This window comes from Gambusia affinis, linkage group LG03 (genome assembly GCF_019740435.1).
Source record: "Gambusia affinis linkage group LG03, SWU_Gaff_1.0, whole genome shotgun sequence".
NCBI lineage: Eukaryota > Metazoa > Chordata > Actinopteri > Cyprinodontiformes > Poeciliidae > Gambusia > Gambusia affinis.
In genome coordinates, this window is record NC_057870.1 from 31,612,911 (window position 1) to 31,639,727 (window position 26,817).

The following is a 26,817-nucleotide window of genomic DNA, read 5'->3' on the forward strand; positions in this document are numbered from 1 at the left end:
CTTAAACATTATTTATCCTAAAATGATTAATATCTATGAGTAAAAATCACTTTTAACCAGTTAATGAGATGTTGAAGGTCCAAAGCGCCTTCAGAACCTGGACCAGCCTGGTTCTGAAGACGAAGCCTTTCCCTGTGTGACCTTTGACCTGTATGACCTTTGACCTGTGTGTGTCTCCACAGACGGCGAGGTCGTGTACGCCTGGGTCAACAACACGGTTCACCTGGCAGGTGGTAAGAATCAATAATAAATCAATAAACACATGAAGCTCTGATTGGAAAACAATAAAAACCAAATTTAGAAAATGAAATTATTTCCTGTAGATATGAATTATGATGTAAATGTGAAGAACAGACCAGAAAAATCACTGATCTGAAAGTTTCACATGAAAGAAAATTAAAGCCAAGATATAAAATTAAAAGTATTAATATTAATAAATCTTCTCTTGTAGAATGAAATAAATACAATATGTAATAATTACAACCAAGATGTGAAACTAAAATATGAAGATAAATTAATTTTTAATTTCACCACCAACTCTGAATTATTTTTAAATATTTGACTTCTTTGCATCTGGTTTTATGATCTCTGCGGTTTCCTGGCAACAAACTTTAAATCTGCTCTGATTTATTCTTGGACTAAATCAGATGAAATATTACAGAATAATCTGACCAACAGAAGCTGCTCCACCAGACCAGACGGATGTGACCTCTGACCTCTGGCAGGGTTAGGGTTAACCCGGCCGTCAGAACCAGAACAAACCAGAACAAACCAGAACAAAGAATAAAGATCTTTAGTTAAATTATGAGAAAAAATATCCACAATAAAGACGAAATGATACTTTCACATAGATCTGCCATGTCTTCTGAAAGTGAGGATCTCAACTCTCATCTCTATAATTATAGATAAATTATAACATGTTACAAAAACATTGACTAAAAATATTTCTCTATAGTTTCTGTGGATATCTAATTGAAATATCTACAATATGAGGGAGATATGAAGAACAATATAGCCAGTTGATCTTTCTAAACATTTTATTTTTAATCCCATGACTCTTCAACATTTATGTCGATTTCAGGGATTAATCTTTGCTTTGAGATCTGCTTACGGCGTCTTTAAATCTTCCTTTGACGAGTTTCAACCTCTGAAGCGACACAGAAATCAGGACAAGTTCTGAGTAATTTACCTGTTTTGGTGATTTTGCAGGTTAATGTAAAAAAAATTATAATTTTTTTTTAAAAAAGGGGGAGGCAACATACCATGTTAGACCAATAAAAGTGTTTCTAATTAGTTATTATAGTATTTTTGCAAACATGTTTAGTTTATTAAGTTTATTTCATTGTTTACTTCCTGGTTCGGTGAAGGGGTCCTAAAAAGCCACGCCCACAGAAACATCTACGTCTCCCAGATGCCGCCACTAGTTAATTTAGTCACCACTGGTTCGGTTCGGTCTGCTATGTGGGAAACAACAAACCGTTGAGTGTCCGCCAGAGGGCGCTGTTCGCCTGCGGTGCTTTTGATACGGATGTTTAAAACGCGATTTGAGCCCAAAGAGTTCAGAATAAACTGTTTACAAGACGAATAAAAACTAACTAATAAAACTTACTTTAACTAAACATGAAACTAACATTTTATGTTTATATGTGAAGAAAAATCTGTTTAGTTTTATTCTGATTCTTCTGTTGATTCTCAGATTTTTCTCAGATTTTTTAACGCCTGTAAAAATACTTTTCCTGATTAAACTTCATGTTTGAGTTGATTTCCAGCCGCTGGTTCTAGTTTTGTTTTCACCGTTTATGACGAAACGAAAGTGAAAGGAACCTGAAGCCGAACCTCCTCCTCCTCCTCCTGCTGCTGGGCTGGTTCCGTCAGTCTGACTCTGGACCTGAACCATGGAGGACTCCGAGTGTCCGGCCGTGACCGTGGAAGGCGACTGGAGCCCGGCCCAGAGTAAAACCGTCCGGAACAAACTGCAGCTCTACTTCCAGAGCAAGAAGAAGTCCAGCGGAGGAGACTGCCGGGTGGAGGTGGAGGAGGAGGCCGCCAGAGCCTCCGTCTTCTTCCGAGCGGAGGAGGGTGAGTTCCTGCGGCTCCGCAGGTTCTGGTTCTGCTCCGAACCGGGACTTAAAGGTCCGGTTTAGCCAGGGAGGAAATGTGAAACTTCTGAAGGAAAACCAGGAGCTGTTTGACTTTCTGACTGAAAAGTCTGAAACTTTCCTTCAAAAATGGCGTCTGAATGTTTGAAGTTATTAATTTTGATCATAAACATCCGGCTGGTTAATAAACAAACTGACATGGCCGCCGAGCTCCCAGCATGCACCTGGGCTGCTCCTTCATCCTGGAGCCACAGGAGTCACAGTCAGCTGATCAGGTCTGACGTCATGACCTGAGGCCGGGGTTAAAGGTCAGACTGACGTCATGACCTGAGGCTGGGGTTAAAGGTCAGACTGACGTCATGACCTGAGGCCGGGGTTAAAGGTCAGACTGACGTCATGACCTGAGGCCGGGGTTAAAGGTCAGACTGACGTCATGACCTGAGGCCGGGGTTAAAGGTCAGACTGACGTCATGACCTGAGGCCGGGGTTAAAGGTCAGACTGACGTCATGACCTGAGGCCGGGGTTAAAGGTCAGACTGACGTCATGACCTGAGGCCGGGGTTAAAGGTCAGACTGACGTCATGACCTGAGGCTGGGGTTAAAGGTCAGACTGACATGACCTGAGGCCGGGGTTAAAGGTCATTCTGACTGAATTCAGATTGAAGCTGGAAACCACAAACGGTCAGATTGACCGTTTGTTTCTTTGTCTGCAGTCAGAGATCAGGTTCTGGCGAAGACGGACCATGAAATCACGGTGGAGGGTCGACGTGTTCGGCTCCGGCTCGGTTCTGGACCCGCTCAGGTAAAAGATCTGCATAAACCTTCTGCACAGAGTCATGGGGATGTTTGGTTTTTAATGGGTTCATTCAGGTCAGGGGTCAAAGTCCAGCCAAGAAAACTTCTGAAAAGTAACAGATTTTCTTCTCAACGTTTCACAGATAATTTTTTATTTTTTATTTTTTATTTATTGTTTTTTGTTTCATTTTGACCCTCAGGATTATGAATCTGTTTCCTGAGATCATTTAGTTGTTAGTCGGTTAAAAAGGGTCCAGTTAAAACTTTAGTTTAAATTTCTGTTTAACTCTCAGCATCACCTGCTGCTGACCTTTGACCTTTACCCTCCAGGCCTCGGTACCGTTTATCAGTCCTGATCCGATGCAGTTGAACATCAGAACCAGTGAATCTTTCAGATGATTCTCTCTGTTTTCTCCACAGATCCAGAACAACAGCAGCAGCAACGGCTCAGGTAAACGTCTCGGTTCTGGGTCCGGGTCCGGGTTCTGCTGCTGAACTCTGGGTTTGACCCGGTTCTGTTGAACCCGTTTTAACTCAGTGAGAGAAACTCTTTAAAATACATTAAGATTTAGAAAAAACAAAACGAATAACCAGAGACTGAAACGTTTCCTTCAACATGAGCGACAGTGGAGAGGAACAGGAAGGAACCAGAACCAGAACCAGACGGATCAGAACCAAGTTTCTGTCTGAAAACTGTCTGGACTCGGTTACTTTGAGAAAATCTTCAGTTTGACTCAGAAATGCTGAAGTAAAGGAGTTTTAACAGAAATAAATACTTTCTGTTCAAAAAGAGAAAATAAGGATCAGATTTTATTATCTAAATAATTATATGAGTTATATTTGATTCAGATCCAGCTGCAGATTCCAAGAACAAAGAACCAGAACCAGAGGAAGGAGCTGCTGCAGCAAGAGGTGAAAACGGATCAGAACCTTCATATGAAAATGATTTAAACCTTCAGAGGTTTTTAAATTAAGACGTTTCTGAAAAATGTTACATTTCATCACTCCTTCACGAAAAACAAATGTTTTCATAAAACCTACAAAGTTTGTTTTCCTGTCAGGTTCTGAGTCGGAGCCGGTCGGTGCCGTGGTTCTGGAGAACGTCTCGGAGAACCTGAACAAAGATTATCTACAGATGCTGGTGGAAACCATCTCTGGTCTGGAGGAGAGCAACTTCAGTCTGGAGATGATCTGGGAATCCAACCTGGCCGTGGTGAACTTCAGCGTTCCCACAGGTAGGAACCGGAACCGGGACCGGGACCGGGACCAGAGGGGGAACCGGGACCAGAACCAGGACCAGGACCGGGACCAGAGGGGAACCGGTGGAAACACGCTGTTCTTATTATAGTTCATCTAAAGAATCTGTTGAATGTTCAGTCAGGAAGTTAAACAATCATTTTATAGATTCTTTAGATGTAGAATTAAATATTTAAAGGTTTTATGTTTTGCAATTTTAATGTCAGAAAAAGAAAATCCAAAATTCAATATGTAAGAAAATTATAAATCACATTAGATCAAAAAAAATGATGTTTTAAGCACAAATATCAGAGTTCAGATATTTTAAAGTTTAATTTCTTCATTTTCCTGTTAAACTGTTATAATAAAGAATCCTGGTTATTTATTATAAAGAATAAATCTGCAGCTCTTCTGATGATCCTTCTTCCTGTCTCCGTCTCTAACCTGTAAACTGTTCAGATGTGGAAAAGTTCATATCAGTGAGTCAGAAAAACTCCAAGATGAAGAAACACGGACTGACGGCGCGGCCACTAGGGGCAGCAAAGAGCGTCCGCATGGAGAGTCTTCCTCCGTCTGTCCTCAAAGGTAAACAAACATCTTTGATTTTATTAAACACTCTTACAATTTTAATATTTATGCATTTTTGTTTTATCTCTCAAGTTTCTTCATTTTGATTTTTGGAACAAAGAGAGAAACTCTGGTCTCATTTTTATCAATGGAATAAATTAATCTAAATTATTATTAGTTTTATTAAAATGATCATTTTCACTGTTTTACATGTTTAGTGTCAGATTGTTGGTTGACTTGTCCCTGACTGGTTTCCAGACATGATTGAGTTGTGGTTTGAGAGGAACTGGGAACTTCCTGAGGACGTGGTGATGATCCCAGAGGAGCAGGCGGCCATCGTCACCTTCAGGGACCCAAAAGGTTTCCTCACCTTCTGCAGTCAGACCCAACGTTTAGCCAGGATCAACTGACTTCCTCTGGTTGCATCAAAGCAGCTTTTATTTTGAAAAGCTTCCCAGATTTAGTTGCACCATAATTATCTGCTACATTCAGCCTTTCACCGCCTCTCTCTGTTCTTGGTGTCTTGCTGCAGTTGTTCAAAGCATCTGCGTTAAAGAAGACCATGTGATGCGCTCCATCCCTGTCAAGCTGTATTCGTACCACGAGTCTCTGGGAACCGCCCTGTACGGCCCGGCCCGGCCGGCCTGGAAGATGCCGGAGCCCGTCACCCAGAAGGTTCTGCGAGTGATCTGGAAATTCCTCCTATTCAAGAAAATGCTGAAAAGCATCAACAATCAGATGCAGCCGCATTTCTGCAGCGTAGATTTGGACCAGCCCGAGGTGAAGCTCCGCCCCCTGCCCAGTTTTCTGAGGCAGAAAGGTCTGACTGCGAAAGACGTAGACAACTGGGCGGAGGCAGCAAAGGACGCCTTCTGCAAACTCCTGGCCCAGTACTCGGCCTTCGAATGCGACGCGAACACAGAGGCGTGGAAAGCTGCCGAGAAGGAAGTCCTCTCAGTGGTGAAGGAAGACGCCTTAGTGGAGTTCGATCCTTCCAGAGAGGTTGTGACGGTCGCCGGCAGAGCCGACGATATAAAGAGAATCCGAGCTCCTGTAGAAAACATCCTTCTGAAATTAATGAGTCGCATTGAACGGCAGACCAAAGGCGTCACTGAGGGCCTGGACTTTTCTCCTGCGTATTTCCACATCCTGACGGAGGAAGGGCTGCAGAAAGCTGCCTCTGACGTTTCTCCTGAGCTGGAGCTGTCGTTCAACGAAGCCACTGGGAGGTTGACCATCACGGGACTCCCTGCTGAAGTTTACCAGATCAAATCCTGGATCTTAGAGAAAAATCTGAACATGAAGAAGAAACATCTGAATGTCCCTGCAGGCCTCCTGGAGTACCTCCAGCAGGTGGATCCCATGGTCATGTCAAAGAGCTTGTTCACGTTGCAAGGCATCAGCGCCATCTACTGCACCGAAACCAGAGGCGTCTTCTTACTGGGGAGCTCTGACCGAGCCCTGGCCGACGCTGAGAGTAAGATGAAGAAAGATTTGTTGGTGCAGAGTCTGGATGTGAAAGATCAGGAAGTTTTGAACCGTCAGAACTGGAAAGACCTGACAGGAGAACTGTTGGACACCTACAACTCCTCCAACAACCAAACGGTCATCATCCTGATCCACCCGGAGAGGAGAGACAAAGTAACGGTAGCCGGTTTCACCAATCCTGTCAAAGAGGTGAGCGCCAGTCTGAGGGACTTCATCCAGAACTACTCACGGGTTCAGGAGGCCCTTCGGGTCGAGTCCTGTGCCGTCGCTCAGTTCATTCAGAAGAACAGACACCAAGTTTGGTCAAGAATCGCCAGCGACAACAACGTGTCTGTGACCTTTGACCCAGAAAGACCAAAGATCGTCATCAGTGGGGCTCGTCTTCATGCCCACAAAGCGAAATCCGTCCTTCAACAACTGGCCGCTGATCTCTTTGCTGACACCTTAACTGTGGATAAACCTGGAGCGAAGAAGTACTTCCTGTCCCAAGGAAGCATATTCCTGCCTCCAGTGATGTCAGAGTTCAGCTGTGTGGTGATGCTTCAGCCAGAGATTCAGGATAATGAAGAGGAGGAGGAGGAAGGCAGCGTTGAAGACCAGTGTTACTGCAAGGTGCGCACGGCCAGCGGAGTTCTGGTTTCCGTCAGCAGGGCGGATATCTGCAGCTTTAAGGTCGACACTGTGGTCAACGCACTAGGAACTGGATCAAAAATCCTTGGTGAGACTTTGTGTTTTTACAGTGTTCAGATTTCAGACAGATTTATTTATGCCTCAATAAATATTTTACATAAAGTATCAGAAACACGGAGGAGGAAATACTAATTATCCTGCGTAAGTTTAAAACAGAGAAAAAATGTTTCAGAACATAAATGGTAGAAATTTGATCCTCAGTTTTTCTTCTGCTTCTCGTTTTCTGTGCAGCAGCGCCCCCTGCAGCTCAGACATCAGCATTTAAATGTGCTGTTCTTAAATGCAGAAACTCTTCTTTACAAGTTGGATCTTTCTTCTCTTCTCGTTTCAAAGCTGAGCTGAAGGTTGCTGGTTAGATTCCTGCTCAAACCAGTTTTCAGCTGTTTTTACTGACTTTATTTCAGTTTGGTGCTGGAGGCTTTGGGTTGGTGGAAGTTGCTCGGCTGTTAGAGCTGTTCTGATCTCTGTCTGCAGACGGACGGCATCGTGAACACGGTGGCAGAGAACATGAACCTGAGCCAGGGCGCCGTGTCGTCGGCCATCTTGGAGGCGGCGGGTGAGAACCTGCAGCTGGCCGTCCTGGCTGAGGCCGGCGTGTCGGCGCTGCAGGCCGGAGACGTGGTCGTCACTGACGCTTACAACCTCAGCTGTCAGAAAGTCCTCCATGCTGTTTGCCCAAACTGGGACAACGGCGGCGGTGAGGCGGAGAAGGTCAGAGGTCATTCAGGTCCTTTTATTTCCAGGCCACAGAACGTCCATGCAGAGTTTGTTTAGTTGAACATTTCATCAAGTCTGGATTTTTGTCCCCACAGCAGAATGTGCTGAATGAACATCAGGTCTTTCTGTCTCCTTAGTGAAAGTAAAATCTGTCTGTCTGTCGGCTGCTTTGATCAGGGGTTGGCAGACGTCATCACTTCCTGTCTGAAGGAGGCTGAGAAGCTGCGGCTGACCTCCCTGTCCTTCCCGGCCATCGGAACCGGGAACCTGAGGTTCCCCAGGCAGGTGGTGGCCAGAGTTCTGCTGAGGCAGATCCAGCTGTTCAGCCGGCGGGTTTCTCCCCGCCACCTGAAGGACGTGGTCATCGTGGTTCACCACAGCGACCGGCAAACCACCGAGGTCAGGCGACCTTTCTGCCGCGCTGCTTCAGGAAACGGTGCTGCTGCAAAAACTCAACATGTGCTTTTCTTCAGTGTTTCACCAGAGAGTTCAGCGGTCAGACGGGGAACGTCCAGCATGGAGGAGACGGTTCTGACCGGAACGGGTCTGCCGCTCAGACGCTGCCCAGCCGGACACAGCAGACCTCCAGTAGGAAGAACATCACTGCTTTTTGTCTGCAGATCATATTCATACTTTGCTTATTATGGGCTGGACTGCAGCTGCACACAGATGGGGAAGAATGAAGGAAAGCACAGTTTACCAGAACGTGTTCTACATGATGAGAACAATAAACAAGAAACATAAAACAATAAACATAAAACAATAAACATAAAACAATAAACATAAAACAGTAAACAATAAACATAAAACAATAAACATAAAACAATAAACTAAAACGCTGTGTCACATTGGAAAGCTCACGATGCTAGAACTGAGGATGTTCCACTGATCATCAATCAGTGAATCGGGTCTTTGTGTCTCCGTTGGTCCCAGCGTCCTTCAGCTCGGTCTCGTCCCCGTCCCTCGGCGTCTACCGGATGCAGATGGGTCAACTCGCCCTGGAGGTGTCGTCAGGAGACATCACCAAGGAGACCTGTGATGTCATCGTCAACTCATCCAATCAGAACTTCAACCTTCAAGCAGGTGATGGTCGCTGGTCGTCTTCCTCTGTTTAAAGCAGAACATCAATGTTTGTTTGTTAATTTGAGGATGATTTAATTAGAATTACATTTTTAAAGGTTCTTTTTAAAAGTTACATGATTGAGAATCAGTGTGATGCAGAAGGCAACATATTGCAGAAATAAGTTGCTCCGTATCCAGAGGTTTTATTGAGAGCTTTAAATTGACTGAGTTCTGATATAAAAATGATCATTAAGGTTGATCTAGTGATAAAAACACGTCTGTTGTAACAACTGGAGGAAAAGGCTGAACGGTTTATGATCAGTTCATTAATTTTCCATCCGTTTCACTCACTTGATGATTCTGTCAATCCGACATTCGGTGGCAGCAAAATGTTTACAGGCAAAGCGACACTCAGGTTCCCTCTCATTAGTTGACCTCAACTTGACCTTTAATGAGAAAGTGAAAGTTTTTAACCTGATTTTCAGATTTGTTTTTAATGTAGCATAAATATAAATGGATGAATTCTTTGTGATTATGTTATTAAAACATAAAGAGGAACAAAGAGGACATGCAGGCAGGAACACATTACAAACTTTATTTACATAAAAAGAATCTGTGTGTAGGAACTAGTTCCTGTTTGGAGACGGTGAAGTGGTGAACTCTGAACATGAACTCTGAACATGAACCCAGATCCAGTTCTTTTAGTGGATGAAGGTTTATGGGTCCAGTTCTGGTTTCTGGTTTCATTTCTGCTGAAACTTCTCTGCTCTGTTCTTATCTGGTTGAAGTTCAGATTATCTTTATTATCCCAGTTCTGATAGACCGGGTTCTGATAGATCTGGTTCTGATAGACCGGGTTCTGATAGATCTGGTTCTGATAGACCTGGTTCTGATAGACCTGGTTCTGATAGATCTAGTTCTGATAGACCTGGTTCTGATAGATCTGGTTCTGATAGACCTGGTTCTGATAGACCTGGTTCTGATAGATCTGGTTCTGATAGACCTGGTTCTGATAGATCTGGTTCTGATAGACCGGGTTCTGATAGATCTGGTTCTGATGGATCTGGTTCTGATAGATCTGGTTCTGATAGACCGGGTTCTGATAGATCTGGTTCTGATAGACTGGGTTCTGATAGACCTGGTTCTGATAGATCTGGTTCTGATGGATCTGGTTCTGATAGATCTAGTTCTGATAGACCGGGTTCTGATAGACCGGGTTCTGATAGACCGGGTTCTGATAGACCGGGTTCTGATAGACCTGGTTCTGATAGATCTGGTTCTGATAGACCTGGTTCTGATAGACCGGGTTCAGATAGATCTGGTTCTGATAGATCTGGTTCTGATAGACCTGGTTCTGATAGACCGGGTTCTGATAGACCTGGTTCTGATAGATCTGGTTCTGATAGATCTGGTTCTGATAGACCTGGTTCTGATAGACCGGGTTCTGATAGACCGGGTTCTGATAGATCTGGTTCAGATGGATCGGGTTCTGATAGACCTGGTTCTGATAGACCGGGTTCTGATAGACCGGGTTCTGATAGACCGGGTTCTGATAGACCGGGTTCTGATAGACCTGGTTCTGATAGATCTGGTTCTGATAGACCTGGTTCTGATAGATCTGGTTCTGATAGACCTGGTTCTGATAGATCTGGTTCTGATAGATCTGGTTCTGATAGATCGGGTTCTAATAGATCGGGTTTAGTTCAGGTTGGTCGCTTCCTTTCAGCTCAACTCCAACTGAGAAAAACTGAAAATGTAAGAATTCCGTCACGAGGAATAAAGGAAAGATCCGGAAAACGGGAAGTGATGAAAAAATGAAACTGATTGAAATAAAACCAGGATGAAACTTTTACTGATTCTGTTTTCTTCATTTTTCAGGCGTTTCCAAGGCGATCTTGGACAACGCCGGTCCAAGCGTTCTGTCGGAGTGTGCACAGATCGGTGTGTTTCTCATTTTTAGTTGTTTTAAAAACATTTTTATTGTTTTGTGTCATTTTGAGAACAACCTGCACATCTGTAGCAGTACCTAAAGATTAAATCTTTTAGTGTTTAAAAAAGTGGTAAAATCAACTTTTTTAGGTTTCATTTTCCATTTCAGATTACCGAAGTTGTATTTATTTATGTTTATTTAATTCATTTACTCAACATAATTTAACACAAATTATGTTTTCAAAATTAGAAGCTAGAAGGTTAAGATTTAATATTCTGAAATAAATTAAACTTTCTGTAAATAAGATTTACTTAAAATGCATAAAAAATTGCCCTCAATGTATTTATTTATGTTGGCCCAAATTTTAAAAGTAAAGAAAAAATATTTAGGTCACTGATGAAAAGTGGATTTTACCTCAGCTCTTTTTTTAAAACTTTCATTTATCTGTGTGCGAAGATGGTTTGGCAAACGCTTAGCTTATTTTAACTATTTATTTAAAAAAAATTAAAAGTAGCCACGTATTAGCTGTCAGAAATGCATGTAAAAACTTTCCAAACTGTGTGAATGAACATGTTTCCTCTCTGCAGTGACTTCTCCAGGCTACATGCCTCGTTCCATGATCATGACCTCAGGCGGTCAGCTTCCCTCCAGCAACATCATCCACATCGTCGGCCAGAACGACGCTGCTAAGATCAAGGAAATGGTTCAGGGAGTCCTGCAGGTCTGCGAGGAGAAGAAGTTCAGATCGGTCGCCTTCCCAGCTCTGGGAACAGGTCTGTGCTGGGAGCAAAAGACAATAAAAATACAAAACTGGTGATACGTGTCTATATATTTAAGCATTTTTGATTAATATTTTTTTTCTTCTCATTGTCTTTGGCTTTTCACCACCAGATTTGGATTATTTTGCTGCCATTTTTTCATCTTAGCTGCATAAAAATTAGCTTGGTGTAAACCATATACTGCATCAACTCTTTAAGTGGTAGAGTTTGGCAAACCAGAGATTTTAGCACACAACCTGTGTTGTTTTTGTTGAACCATAAAAACTGTAAAAATAAAAAAGTCAGAGTCTTATATATAGAAACACATAAATTAACTCAGTCTTGTTCTCCTGGACGAGCCCCCAAAAATCCAGCTGAGGTTGATGTTTTAGAGTGAAGTGTAACCCATTACACTACATCTTACTTTTTTAAGTTAATATAACATCACAGAGGAAACAAAATCACCAAAGTCATTTGCAAACGCTGATGCTCCTGGCTAGCTCGCCACTTTTAATTCAGCATGGTTGAATTAAAAACGGAGAAACTTTACGGGTTCCAGATCAGCTCTGCAGCAACCAGGTGTAGGAGTGTTTGGTAATGACTGAAGCAGATAGAAAAATAAGCTTACACTTACATTAAATATTATATAGAAGATAATAGCATCATAATATAGATAGATAATTATATCTAGAAATAATATTCAATAATTATATACACTGTATTTAAATATATTTTAGATATCAACATATGAGATAAACAAAATATAGCATTCAATACTAATTTTGAACAAGTTCAGAATTCAAGTCTGTAATTTAAGCTCCAATAAGGCTCTTACTAGAAACCATTCCAAAATGTGCAAATGGGAAAACTGGTATTCTTCTTTGACTATCTATGAGATTTAGAAACAAACAGTCATTGATGCCCCACAGTGTGATTTGTAGGTAGATTGCAATCAGTTGAAAAGGTTGTTGACCTAAAAGGCCAAAAACATTCATTAATTACACATCTAAATCAGTTAAATTATCTCTAGCTTAAATTGTTTGTAACTATTACAATAAACATGTATTTAATAAATGCTTTATTTCATAACATTTGACTTCATAATTCAATTAAGGCACACTCACTGAATTCCTCACACAAATTCAATAATTACATGCACTGTATTGAATTATATTAAATATTTGTTTTTGGCTCTAAAACAAAGACTCAAACGGGTTTTATTTTCTAAACCGGGTACAGCTGTTAAGGTGTGGATATAAAGCAATAAACAATTTGAACAGATACATTCAAACGGTGCAAGTTTTGCTACATCATGCTTGTCTCTTCCTCCTTTGCACATTGTTGAGCAGACTTGTTTCAGTTTTCATCCTCATCTTCATTGTTTGGTTGGTCCTCACATCCTCTCCAGGTCAGGGCGGTGTCAGTCCATCGGCGGTGGCCGACGCCATGGTCGGTGCAGTGGTGGACTTCGTGAGGAAGAAACACCCAAAGTTTGTTTGCAGCGTGAAGATCCTAATTTTTCAGACAGCCATGATTGCTGAATTTCACAACAGCATGAAAAAGAGGCAAGGACAAGATTTGGCGGAGAAGAGCGTCTTCAACAAATTTATAGGTATCATCCTGCTTTGTTTTCTGTGGAAACATATTTACATTATCTAGAGATTATAATTCTGTGAAATCTGTGAATAGAGAGAAGGTTTCTGTTCTGTTGGGATCTAAACTAGTTACAGCATTCTTCTAAATGCTTTTGAGCTTACAGACTAGCAGGTTGGTGTTAAATGAGTTCATGTACTTCCATTAATCTAATTAAATATCTGAACATCATGTGAGGAAAATAATTTTGCTTTTGTGGATGAGGAATAATAATAGCCAACCATAAAATGTCCCTTAATCTTTAGACTTCTACAAATATACAACACAAGGTGGAGGAAAGCGTAAAGATGATAAATCTGCAGAAACATTTGAAATAATGTCCAAACTTTTAGCACTTTGGCTGTTAAGCAGAAACAGTCAAATTTAGTGCAGTCATTTCACATGATGAAAATATTTCTTGACCTGATTTCAGATTCAGTTTCTTCATTCCTTGGACTTGGAGCGGAGCAGCAAAGCACTACTGACTTTTATCTGGAGCGGCAGGAGTTTGATCCCGCTGTGTTTCAGCTGTGTGCCGACAACCAAAGGGTTTGTATGAGAATCTGTGACTAACAGGAAGTTATTTAATCCCTGCAGCAGTTCATGACATTATCATCATCATGTGCTGTGCTGAGAACAACAAATGAGTTACATTACCTATCACCCAGAAGGAGACCAAAACCAATCCTCCACTCTTGATCTTCTCGGGTTTTCTGGTTTTTCTTTCCACCACAGAATCTGAACACGGCTAAGAAGAGGATCAGTGAGCTCATTCTGACCGAGCAGGCCCAGAGAACCATCAGGGACCAGTACATCAACCAGTTCACTCAGGCTGACATGGACGAGCTGAAGGCCCTGCAGAGGAATCTGACGGTGAGCATCCGTCTGGACAGAGGACAGGAAGACCAGGAGCCCCGGATCCACCTGGAAGGTCTGACCAGGGACGTCCTGACGGCCGAGTCAGACATCAGGTCAGCAACAGACGATATCCTCCTTAAAGGTACACACTCATTAAACTACTCTGAAGTGTTCTTTCATCTTTTTGATGCTTCTTAGGAACATCATCCGGAAAGTGGAGAAAAGTGAGAATCTGAAGGACAAAGCCAGGATGGTGAGCAAACAGGTGGAGTGGAAGTTCCAGCACCAGGACGGATCGATGGTGTCCACTGACATCCTCACCAACCTCCAGCTTGAAGAAGCTCTGGAGAAAAGTCAAACTGTGAAGATCAAAATCAAAAATGAAACCTTCAGCGCTGATCCAGTTCTTAGACGGGCCGTTTCCACTAGCGGACGGAAGCAGATAGAGCTGATGAGAAATGATTTGAGAAGTGAGTGAATCTGTTCATAAAACCATGATCAGACGGGTTTCAGAAAGCTACAAGGCTCTAAAACATTCAAACATTTCTCCCAAAGCTTTCCCACATGAGTTAAAACCTCTTCTCCTCGTAGCCCCTGACAATCCTCTGCCTCAACACTGGGAGGACATGAAGGGCAGCATCTTGAAGCAGGTTCTCCTGACCGCTGGGTCCCAGGAATACAACGACGTGTTGGCAGACGTTACAAAAAATGGACTTTTTCTGAACATCATCCAGGTAAGTTCATCTTCAGAACATGCAGACAATGACCTTTGACCTTCTGGACCTCCAGAATGCAGCCCTGAAAGCAGAATAAGAAAAGGCAAAATGCAGCTCAAACAAACCAATAAAATCAAATGAGAAGAAAACAGGAAATCATGAGGATCAATGAACAAAACACACACATAATACAGATATTATTGTTTATCTCACAATTTAGTGATAACAAATTAAAACTTTCTAAATACCTTTAGCATTTACTGTTGTTAACAACACCTTACTTAACAATAGGTCAGACTTTGAATAACTCTTAATAAATAGGAAAAGGAAGTTATTTACAACATTAGTAATTAAGATCAACAGTACCAAGTCTGGGCTCACGAACAACATGAGATAACTCATAGAATGATGAGTAGTAATATCAGGATTTAGTAACACCAACAAGGTCAGCCAGCCTCCAAGAACATCACACAGTATAGTAGCTGTAGGTGTTCACAGTTAACATCATTAGTTTTATGAGTCACTCTAAATAATGCCAGATGATGTCATATCTCCTTCTGTCCCTAAACAGTCAATCAGTCAGATTTATTTCTACATCACATTTCAGCAACAAGGCAGTTCAAAGTACTTTACATTATAAAAGCAAAAAATACAAAGTCATAGAAGACACCAGACACTCAACAATGGAGAAAACCAGAAATCATTACATTTTGTCAAGTGCCATCAATCCACTCCTCTGCTCTCTTATGAGATGCCAAACTTGACTAAATTGACAGTGAACTAGACAATCAGAAACAATGTTTCAGTAGTTTTCTCCTAAATTAGTTTGTCTCTGCCATAAAGCTCTACTGAAGTTATTGAGAACGAGGCAGATCTCCGGGACTCAGTGGGTTGTGTGGTGGAGAACAAAGGAAGATGTGATGGTGTGGCCACGGTAGCATTTGATTTTACAACGCGGTTGCACTGGTGTGGAGCTGCAGTTTTTTTAACAGAATTATAAATAGGTCAGTGAAGAGGCTCATGGATGGACTGAATATATACTTTGACTTCAGTTTATTGTGATGATGTCCTGCCAATGCAGCAACAACCATGGAAAGAGAGCAACTTTCTTTAAGAACAGGGTTTTTGTTAAAAGCATGATGTGGTGAAACTAATTTCTCCTAGAACCGAATGTGGTGCATTCTGGGTTTCAGAGTTTTAATATCTAGATTTCAGAGTTTTCTGTGTAGTTCAGCCCCTCGTGGCTGAACGTGAACATAACACTCACCCTAATGAGAGATTAATACCAACTGATCTAGGATTTGATCAGAATCATGATCATATGGTTTAAACTGTCGGCAGATCGAGCGGATCCAAAATACGACGCTGTGGCAGAGCTACCAGCTCCTGAAGAAGCAGATGGAGGTAAAGAACAAGCACACCAACAATGAAAAGCTGCTGTATCACGGCACCGGGGCCAACTCCATCGACCTCATCAACTCTAAGGGCTTCAACCGGAGCTACGCAGGAATGCATGGTAAACATCGTCACACTCAAAACAAAAGTGTCAACATCGCATCCTTTCTGTAAGTTGTACCTCAGGGTTCTGTATTTGTGACCCTTTTCTTTACACCATCGTGTAACTCTCTTGTCTCTGTTAGTATAGTTTGCTTTATTTGTGCTATCTGAGTTGTTTAGCTTTAACTTCTCTAACCATCACTGTTCTCAAGTGTTATCTTTTATTTGTTGCCTTTCAGAGATCAATTAATATATTTTAAACTCTAAAGATCTTAACACTTGACCATCCATGACTCATACTCTTATTTCCTGCAGGTGCTGCGTACGGTAATGGCTCATACTTTGCTGTGGACCCTGCGTATTCAGCCGGGGGTTACGCTAAACCAGACCGTAAAGGTCACAAGCGCATGTACCAGGCCCGGGTTCTGGTTGGAGACTACACCCGGGGAACATCTGGCATGATTGCACCCCCCGCCAAATCTGGCAATGCTGCAGACCTGTATGACACCGTCACTGACAGAGCTAATAATCCAACCATGTTTATTGTTTTCCATGACATTCAGGCATATCCAGAATATCTGATCACATTCACTTAATGTTTTAGCTCTTTTGCAAATATTCTGATCAACTTAACATCTAACTAAAATTCTTCTACTGTAGATCAAAACCACTGGAACCTATTGTTATAAATTACTGAAAGAGTGGGTGTAATTTTCTTCAGCTCAAAATAAAGATGGAAATTGTTCATTCTTGATTCTATTTTGATATTATTTTTGCATAAAAAAGAATTTCATCCTCTATAAAAGCAGAAAATTGTGTTATAAGGCAGAAAGATGCCAGCAGTAGTTATTTTTGGTTACAAGAGTCATTTCATCTTTCATCTTATCTGAAGTCCTTCATTCTTCCCAAGGTTAGAGTGTGAAACTCAGAGAAATGACCACACACCCAAAACTTAGCAGGTCAAAGGTCATTTCAAGTCACACATTGCAAGAACTCAACATCACCACAGACCATTTAGCTACTATTAGCAATGCAGCATGGTAATAATGATGATAATCTATTCAAACACTAAAGGAACATGCTGACTAATAGAAGCAGAGGTGTGTGTGTGTGTGTGTGTGTGAGTGAGTGAGTGAGTGAGTGAGTGAGTGAGTGAGTGAGTGTGGACTAACATGTTTTTTTCACAGTTCTAGGACCTCTAGAAAGGGTGGACCCCACAAAACGGTAAGCTACTTTCAGGTCTCCTATGGAATGTTAACAAGGATGTGTGTATGGGTGTGTGTGTGTGTGTGTGTGTGAATGATCATTAGATCCAAACAGAATTTACTATGGTAACCTTTGCAGCCATATTGGATTTCGAACTTTGGGTAACTGACATTCCCAGTCAGAATCAAAACAGGGAATTATCTGACTTGGAATTGTTGAATTGCAACTTCAGGTACAAACACATCAGGAACATCTGTACAAATTGCCAATCCTGTCAGTATTTAGCATCCTGAAAAGGTGATATAATTTACGTCTTTAAGGTTTGTTCAATAACTGATTAGTTTATTGATTTGTTGTCAAGTTATTGAAGGTTTTACAGAATTTGATGTCAAAATAGAGGAGTGGAAAAATCCTGGACATGATGTCAACATGAAAGCCAAACATCCGTGTTTCACTGTAGGAGTACCCTGTTTCTTCTGTTCATAAGCAGAGAAATGCATTTAGAAAGAGTCAGTCAGGTTTTGTGTTGTCAGCTGTTAAAAACAACATGATCTGTTCATTTTATAAACATTCCTTTGTTATAATGATAAAACTTGGATTATGTCCATGAAATCAGCAGTTTTTGTTTTATGTGAGTAACAGGAGGATGACTTTTTGTTTCATTCCTGTATGAAATAATATTTACAGGGTAATAATTTCCTTTGTTCCAGAGTTCAAAGCATTATTTTATTATTTTATTCATGACTAACATACAAGATCATGTACATGAATTTGAAGACATATGAAGTATTAGGAATATTTTCTCACATGTATGTATTTTCTGTGTACGGACATTTCGGTGGAAATAGGAGTTATAGTTTATTTTTCTTTAATTTTGTCTAATAAGTAGAAGTTCCTGGCTCTCCATCTGGTTCCACTGCACCAGTTTAAACCCAACCAGGAAGGTTTTAAATCAAAATCACCGATAATGTAACATAAGTTAAATGTCCTTTAAAAATGAGAAAATCACATTGCCTTCTCCATAAATTACTTAATGTCCTTGAACTCATCAGATTTATTTTTAGCTGCACAAACTTTGATGACACTTTTATTTTGTTTTCTTCTCATATATTTTCATGACAGCGACATTCCTCCCCATACGTTTTATGTATAGCAGGAAGCAGTGACTTGTGGCCCAGTCGGCTTGCCATACGCTGCGGTTTATTTCAGGAAAGAGCCACTTGGTGATTTTTATGATTGCATCTATATATTTTGTCATAACTTTCAGGAATGAGCTGTGAAAGGACTTCCTGAATCTGTCAGCTGGCGCTTCCTGTTGCCTGCAGCGTATTCCTGTTCTAACTTCTCTATTCCAGCCCTGGTTCCTCTATTGGCCTCTTTGTGTTTGAATGAACTGAACAAAACCAACTAACTCATAGTCTACAAACAAAGAAACAAACAGATTAATAAAGTCAGATTATATGTTTTAATTCGCTGTAAAGTTTCCCAAACAGTAAATATGAATCTTGTAAAGGACTCAAATTATCAGCAGTGACTCTCAGAGTCTCTACAGCTTCAGGCTTCTCTGTGATGTGATTGGAGGAACTTGAACCAATCACATCGCTCTCAGTCAGAAATGGGCGGAGCCTTTCAAAGAAACAAGAAGTTCCACCAACATCTTCCCAGAAGCCCAAAGCATCACAGAGACGGAGAGCAGCGCTGGAGCTCAGCGGGTAACCGGTGGCCTTCCTCCTCCTCCTCCTCCTCTCTGTACTCTGATCATGATCTTAATACTTTGACTAGGACAGCAGGATGGAGGGAGTGAGTGAGGATGACCTCTGCTGGCTGCAGCTGGATGACTTCAGGATGCTGCTGATTAAAACCATCGACCCGTCCAGAATCACTCCTTACCTCCGCCAGTGCCAGGTACTCTTCCTCCTCCTCCTCTTCCTCCTGAGCTGCTCTGGGCTCCTTGCGGTCCTCGGTCCTGATTGGACGTTGTTCTGGTTGCTGGCAGGTGATCAGCGCTGAGGATGAGGAGCAGCTCTTCAACGACCCCGCCCTGGTCATCCGCCGGAGGAAAGTCGGTACGTTCTCACAGTCCAGGTCCAGTAAGACCAGAACCTGAGTCAGAACTTTTCAAACATGGCTGCAGCTACAGTTATCAAAGCTATCAATGAATCTATTGATCTGATTATTAATCAGTCGAATTAGAGTCTTGGTGGATTCTGCAGATTCTTTTATTTTTGATTATTTAATGTTAAAAACATCGAGGAGTTTTGAACAGATTTACAGAAAAGATTTTATTATCTTAAAAACGTAGATTTGTTTTGTTCAGGTTTGGTTTCATTCCTGCTCTGTTCTTTCAGCCACTCTATAACTAATAATCGATTACTAAATTAGGTAACTATTTTCCAGTAATCGATTCCTCATGATTCATCGTTTGGACTTTTAAAGATTTAGTTCAGATGTTAACTGGGTGAAAAGATGTTTCACCTTATTGATCAGTGATTATATGTTTTATCAAATCTAATCTGCAGCAGAACCCCTGAAACCCGACAGTCTGAGGCAGATTATGCTGAGCAGAATGAATAATCTGTGGGATTATTATGGAGGGGAACAGTTTGGGTTTCAGGATGGTCCTGTGAGTCGGTCATACTGAAGCATCACATCAGGTGATCATGAATGTGGAAGTTGTTGGAATATAATTTACCGATCTGGTGAAACGCTGCAGAAGCTGCTTCCTGCTTCACTTTCACTTCTTTTCCTTAGTTTCTCGTTTCAAACAGAAACGGATCCAGAGCTCCAGGATCTGGTTTGTTTCTTCTTGTCGTTACAGTGACAGAAGAGTCGGACCGGCCGCCGTCCAGCCTGAAGAAACGAGACTTTTCTCATTCAGACAAACTACCAGACTCTGATCAACTACTGCAGTTACCTACAGCATGTTCCTAGAATAATGTATTCAGATTAAATTGTATTCTGGAACTTGGTTCAGCTTAACTAATTAAGTTTCATTAATTAATGTTGCGGTGGACATTTGCGACTCTGGAAATGATCTTTGTGTGGCTGCTAGTGCAGTTCAGGAACAGAACAGATTAGAGATGCACCAATATGAAAATGTGAGCCGATATTGAACCGATATTTACCGATATGATGTTTATTACTCATATTATATTATATATCATCAGATATCAAATGAATTATACTGAACTACAGGACCGAACTAAAAAAGATGGAAATCCTATTTAGATTGAAAAATGAATTCATAGAAAACTGTTAATAGAAAACATTCAACTGTAAACATCTAGAAACTCTGGATCTGTGATTCAGGCAGAAATTAGATTTTCTACTTTGATTCATTAAAATATGTTTTAATTAGTAAATTTGGCTGACTGGTCTGACTGGTGTGTTTCCAGTAGCTCTGACTGGTCTGACTGGTGTGTTTCCAGTAGCTCTGACTGGTCTGACTGGTGTGTTTCCAGTAGCTCTGACTGGTCTGACCGGTGTGTTTCCAGTAGCTCTGACTGGTCTGACCGGTGTGTGCAGGAGCGCTGCTGGACATGCTGCAGCGGACCGGGATGAAGGGCTACACGGCGTTCCTGGAGAGCCTGGAGCTGGACTACCCGCAGCTGTACAGCCGGATCACGGGGAAGGAGCCCAACAAGACCTTCAGCATCCTGATCGGTCGGTCCGGTTCCTGAGCCGGCCCGTTTGGACCCGCCTGCTCTGACCCCTTCTGTTCTGTTGGTCCAGACACGGCGGGAGAATCGGGCCTGACCCAGTTCCTGATGTCGGAGCTGAGCCGCCTGCAGAGGGTGCTGCAGGACGAGCGGAGGCGGCGCCAGGAGGCCTGCTCCGTGGCCCAGGAACAGGTTGGCATGGCGACCGCTGGCCCGCGGCCAGGTGTGTGTGTGCGTGTGGCTGAACCGGGTGTGTGCGGTGCAGGAGGCGTGGTCCCGGCAGCAGAAGCTGAAGGAGCGGGAGCTGAAGAAGCTGACTGAGCGCGTGCAGAAGCTGCGTGAGGAGCGCGAGCAGCTGACCGAGGAGCTGAAGAGGCTCCGCCTCCACAACTACAACCTGATGGCCGACGTCACCAGCCTGACGAAGGACAAGAGCAACGCCCTGCTGGCCAACAGGGACCTGCAGATAGAGGTCGGCTGACCTTTGACCCTCTAACCCCGGCCCACACGCGCCCCGCTGACCTCTGACCTCTGTGTGCAGGTGGAGCGTCTGAAGCACACGGTGCTGCGGGCGGAGAGCGAGACACGGCTGCTGAAACGGAGGACCGTGAGGCCGCTGCAGCAGGTACCGACCCGCTGCTGGAGGGTCCAAACTCACAGCTCCATCAGCCGGACCGGTTCGGTTCTGGAAAAATCTGGTTCTGATGGAAGGAAACGTTTTCCTCCCCGCAATCAGAGAAACTCTGGATGTATAAATCCTGGACGGCAATGGCCCGGTTCGGTCCGTCTGACCCAGATCCATCTGTCTGACCCGGTTCGGTCCGTCTGACCCGGTTCGGTCCATCTGACCCGGTTCGGTTCGTCTGACCCGGTTCGGTTCGTCTGACCCGGTTCGGTCCGTCTGACCCGGTTCGGTACATATGGTCCGGTTCGGTCCGTCTGACCCGGTTCGGTACATATGGTCCGGTTCGGTCCGTCTGGCCCAGATCCATCTGTCTGACCCGGTTCGGTACATATGGTCCGGTTCGGTCCGTTTGACCCGGTTTGGTTCATATGGTCCGGTTCGGTCCGTCTGGCCCAGATCCATCTGTCTGACCCGGTTCGGTCCATATGGTCCGGTTTGGTCCATATGGTCCGGTTCGGTCCGTCTGACCCGGTTCGGTTCATATGGTCCGGTTCGGTCCGTCTGACCCGGTTCGGTCCGTTTGACCCGGTTTGGTCCGTCTGGCCCAGATCCATCTGTCTGACCCGGTTCGGACCATATGGTCCGGTTCGGTCCGTCTGACCCGGTTCGGTACATATGGTCCGGTTCGGTCCGTCTCCAGACGAGTCTTGTCTGTTTCTGTTTCCACACCAAACAGGAAGTTTGGTCATGTGACCAGCAGCTGCTCACTTCCTGTTTGTGTTTAAATAATTTCTAATTTTCCACCAAATGTTCTCAGTTACATTTTTATGGTTAAATAATGAAGTTCAGTCTGTAGGACACTAACCGTACATCCACCTCTGAACCTGTTACTTTGACTGGACCAGACGCAGCCGGACTCCGTCCTTCACCATAGAAGAAGAAAATGAAGAAGAAGCTGTTCTGACCCGTCACCTGTCCTCAGGTAACGGGTCAGAATGAGGCAGTTTAGAAATATTTCTCTCATAGATATTGAAATATTTCATCATTTCCCGGCGGGTCGTGAACTCCTTCAGTTTTTCCCTCCAACTCGTTTCCTCCTGACTTCGCTCCGTCCAGCGTCCCATGATGCTGCCGCCACCGTGCTGGGCCATAGTGTGATGCGTTGAGGGTCAGAGTTCACAGATAACAGAAAACATGTGACTAATTTTGGTTTGATGACGTCACTGTTTCTGTTTTCATTTTGCTGATTTTCCCCTCAAGCTGCAGCTCAGATTAACTGTGAGTTGATCTTCCAGAGCAGAATCCTGACTCCGCCCTCTGACGCCTTTCTTCAACTCAACGACCAGGAGGAGCAGCAGGAGGCGCAGCAGGAGGCGCAGCAGGAGGCGCAGCAGGAGGCGCCGCCTCAGGGGAAGCAGCAGGAGGAGCTGCAGGAGGAGAAGAAGCCGGACAGGAGGGAGGAGCTGAAGGAGGGCCAGCGGATCGGCCGCGCGTCTCCACAGATGAACCTCCTGACCACCGTGTTCAGGCTGAGGAGGGAACTGCACAAGGTCGAGGAGCAGAGGGCAAAGGTGAGAGGCAGGACCGGACCGGACTAGACTGGACTGGACTGGACTGGAGTGGACTGGACCGGATCAGAGCGGACTGGACTGGAGTGGACCAGAGTGGAGTGGACCAGATCAGAGCGGACTGGACTGGAGTGGACTGGACTGGACTGGACTGGACCAGAGTGGAGTGGACCAGATCAGAGCGGACTGGACCGGAGCGGACTGGACTGGACTGGACTGGCCTGGACTGGACTTGACCGGACCGGACCAGAGCGGACTGGACTAGACCGGACCGGACCAGAATGGACTGGACCGAACCGGACTGCACTGGACTGGACCGGACCGGACCAGAGTGGACTGCACTGGACTGGCCTGGACCGGACCGGGTTGTTTCTGCAGGCAGCGATGTGTTCAGGGACATGAGCTGCTGTAGGAAGGATCAGCTTTGATGCATTCAGGTTCATCGTTACTTTAACTTTGATGCATTTAAATTAATTTCCTTCATATTAAATCTGTTCAGTTTACAACTGAAGCAATTATTGAAATCATTATTGACAAATTATCAATTGATTAATTAACTGATAGGCTCTTTTTTTATATTAAATTTTGTATTTCAGATAAAATTAGTTTAAAAAGCTGTTTAGCTTCAGCTTCTGTAAAGATGGAGAAACTTTTCCTGTCCTGATGTGACCTGATCAGGTCAGAGCTGGAAGTTCGGATGTTCAGTGAACTTTTCACATGTTGATGTTCAGATTGTTTATTCAGTTTTTAATGTATTTCTAAACTGGTATAAAGAGGTTTAAATGCAGAATGTGATCATTTTCTCATCAGAATAATAATAATAATAATAATTAGTAAAGTAAAGATTTACTGAACCTGGGAAACATCTGATGCATTCAGGGAAGCTTTGGTGATGCGTTCAGGTGCATTTCTCTCCAGGATTAATCCTAAAATGGTTCATGTTGAACAATGAGGTGTTTGTGCATGGTGCATTCATGGACACATGCAAGTTCAGTTTTTTCCAGCTGTGATGCATTCAGGGCCCAGACAGAAGCCTGTGTTTGTTTCAGAGCGTGGAGGAGAAGGAGGAGCTGAGCCTCCGCTGCGCTCAGCTGAAAGGAGACACCAAGATGTACCGGCAGCAGACCAAGCAGACGGTCCGGCAGCTGGAGGAGGTGATCCGAGAGCGGGACAAGGTGAGGAGGAGGAGGGGAGGAAGACGAAGAGTAGGACGGTGATGTCACTGACTGTGGGTGGTGTCCAGGCTCTGGTGGCGCAGGCGCAGCAGCAGGAGGAGGCGCGGCTCCACCTGCAGGAGAAGGACCGGTACAGGGAGCGCGTCCGGCAGCTGGCCGAGAAAACGGACAAGCTGGAGCTGCTGCTGCTGAGGTCACAGGGGGAGGAGCTCCAGCTGAGGACACGCCTCCGCAAGATGACCTTCAACTCCCAGCAGGTGGGGGCGGGGGCAGGTTGATGATGTAATGATGATGTAATGATGACACAATGACGGCGCTTTCTTCAACAGTTTGAGAGGAACGTGAGCAGCGAGGAAGACGAGAGCGCCGCTAAAGGTCAGAAACTTTTAACGATGTTTCATTTTGTCTGATGTGATGTCACATGTCCATGTCACACGTTGAGGCGCCATCATGGCCGTATAACATCGGTGATCGTTTATTCCTGGCAGGGCCGGCCCGAGGCAAAGCAAACTAAGCAGCCGCTCATGGGCCCCAGGGCCACTAAAGGGCTGAGTTTAAACTTTAAATGAGTTGATTTTCTGGATATTTCTGAAGTATTTTGGCTTCAAACCATGTTTAATAAGAATAATTAAAACCTGTCGATGTTTGACATCGTCTAGTAAAATGATTTTCCGTCAGGACACCGAGCTGCTACATGACTAGCTGCTACATGACTAGCTGCTACATAACGAGTTGCTACATGACGAGCTGCTACATGACTAGCTGCTACATAACGAGTTGCTACATGACGAGCTGCTACATGACTAGCTGCTACATGACGAGCTGCTACATGACCAGCTGCTACATGACTAGCTGCTACATGACGAGTTGCTACATGACGAGCTGCTACATGACGAGTTGCTACATGATGAGCTGCTACATGACTAGCTGCTACATGCTGCTACATGACGAGTTGCTACATGATGAGCTGCTACATGACGAGCTGCTACATGACTAGCTGCTACATGACGAGTTGCTACATGACGAGCTGCTACATGACTAGCTGCTACATGACTAGCTGCTACATGACGAGTTGCTACATGACGAGCTGCTACATGACTAGCTGCTACATGACGAGTTGCTACATGATGAGTTGCTACATGACGAGTTGCTACATGACTAGCTGCTACATGACGAGCTGCTACATGACTAGCTGCTACATGACGAGTTGCTACATGACGAGCTGCTACATGACTAGCTGCTACATGACTAGCTGCTACATGACGAGTTGCTACATGACGAGCTGCTACATTAGGGTGACCAGATTTGGGTTTCTGAAAAGGAGGACACTTTTTTTTTTTTTGGGGGGGGTATTTTATAGTAAAGTAGGACATGTCCGGGAAAAAGAGGACGTCTGGTCATCCTATGCTACATGACGAGCTGCTACATAATTAGCTGCTACATGATTAGCTGCTACATAATTAGCTGCTACATGATTAGCTGCTACATGATTAGCTGCTACATAATTAGCTGCTACATGATTAGCTGCTACATGATTAGCTGCTACATGACGAGCTGCTACATAATTAGCTGCTACATGATTAGCTGCTACATGACGAGCTGCTACATAATTAGCTGCTACATGATTAGCTGCTACATAATTAGCTGCTACATGATTAGCTGCTACATGACGAGCTGCTACATAATTAGCTGCTACATGACGAGCTGCTACATGATTAGCTGCTCTAGGCTGCAGTTGGGATTTCTTGTTTGCTGCTGAACAAAATCATTTAGTGGATAAAACAAACATTATTTTTACATCAACTTCTAATTTATGAGAAACTTCTGTTAAAATCATTTGAAGGCTCAGAATCAGTCCGGTACCGGTACCGGTCCATATTCTTAGGGGAGAAAGACTCACCTGGTATAAATTACCGTACATTTTTAGCTATTTTAGGTTAAGAGAAATGATCCATTCTGCTGTTCTAACTGTCCGGTTCTGGTTCTGGTGGTCCAGGCAGCAGTGAGGAGGTTCCCAGCGGGACGTCGGGGGAGAACGAGGAGCCGGCCGCTCCGCCGCAGGAACCCGGCTCCCCAGCAGGGGGCCCCAGAGAGTCGGAGCGCAGGCCCAACAATGTTGCATCATGGGTAACGTTGCTGTAACACCGGAACCGGAGTGCGGTGGAAACGGACCGGGTCTCAGCCGAACTCTTGCCTCCTCTGTGCAGGACGAGCAGCAGGACGGCAGTTTCTTCACGTTGAGTCGACCCAACTTCAGGTGAGCGCCGCCTTGTTCTCCACGCTCACCCGACCCGCAGAACCTCTGACGCACGTCTGGTTTCCATGACAACAGGAAGCGAGCCCTGAGGTCAAAGTTCCCCAGCGGAGAGTCGGTGGCCTGTAACGTGGGGGACAGCACCGGCAGCGAGTCGGACTGAGGACGGTCCGCTGGTTCTGACCCAGCAGCAGACTCAGTTCTGATGAGGGTCCGGTTCGGTTCTGACGACGATTCACCAAAATAAACTTCTGTTGTGCCGCTTCTTTTACAACTTCTGAAACA

The 26,817-nt window shown here is 43.9% G+C and overlaps 2 protein-coding genes across 5 annotated transcripts; both read left to right on the forward strand.

The window, feature by feature from the left end:
- Positions 1 to 1,765: 1,765 nt before the first annotated feature.
- LOC122827954 (protein mono-ADP-ribosyltransferase PARP14-like) lies at positions 1,766 to 16,792 on the forward strand. Its single transcript, XM_044111092.1, has 22 exons — positions 1,766 to 2,079; positions 2,813 to 2,901; positions 3,315 to 3,345; positions 3,744 to 3,806; positions 3,956 to 4,129; positions 4,590 to 4,715; positions 4,956 to 5,057; positions 5,230 to 6,903; positions 7,107 to 7,219; positions 7,326 to 7,586; positions 7,770 to 7,991; positions 8,066 to 8,180; positions 8,526 to 8,675; positions 10,533 to 10,595; positions 11,172 to 11,357; positions 12,751 to 12,954; positions 13,408 to 13,523; positions 13,710 to 13,945; positions 14,031 to 14,302; positions 14,424 to 14,566; positions 15,890 to 16,064; positions 16,361 to 16,792. Exons 1-22 carry the CDS (start codon positions 1,896 to 1,898, stop codon positions 16,639 to 16,641), a joined length of 4,980 nt encoding a protein of 1,659 aa, XP_043967027.1. The 5' UTR covers positions 1,766 to 1,895; the 3' UTR covers positions 16,642 to 16,792.
- Positions 16,793 to 18,816: 2,024 nt separating this feature from the next.
- card9 (caspase recruitment domain family, member 9) lies at positions 18,817 to 26,803 on the forward strand. Of its 4 annotated transcripts, none has more exons than XM_044112197.1 (14): positions 18,817 to 18,963; positions 19,034 to 19,156; positions 19,248 to 19,317; positions 20,777 to 20,914; positions 20,984 to 21,102; positions 21,176 to 21,382; positions 21,452 to 21,535; positions 22,831 to 23,106; positions 24,153 to 24,278; positions 24,347 to 24,535; positions 24,608 to 24,653; positions 26,275 to 26,405; positions 26,486 to 26,535; positions 26,611 to 26,803. In XM_044112197.1, the coding sequence occupies exons 2-14, from the start codon at positions 19,043 to 19,045 to the stop codon at positions 26,693 to 26,695; spliced, it is 1,635 nt and encodes a 544-aa protein (XP_043968132.1). In that variant the 5' UTR covers positions 18,817 to 18,963; positions 19,034 to 19,042; the 3' UTR covers positions 26,696 to 26,803. The 4 variants fall into 4 exon arrangements, with proteins under 4 accessions (XP_043968132.1, XP_043968134.1, XP_043968133.1 ...); XM_044112199.1 differs by having other exon boundaries at positions 22,882 to 23,106; XM_044112198.1 differs by having other exon boundaries at positions 18,921 to 18,963; positions 19,039 to 19,156.
- The last annotated feature ends 14 nt before the right edge of the window (positions 26,804 to 26,817 follow it).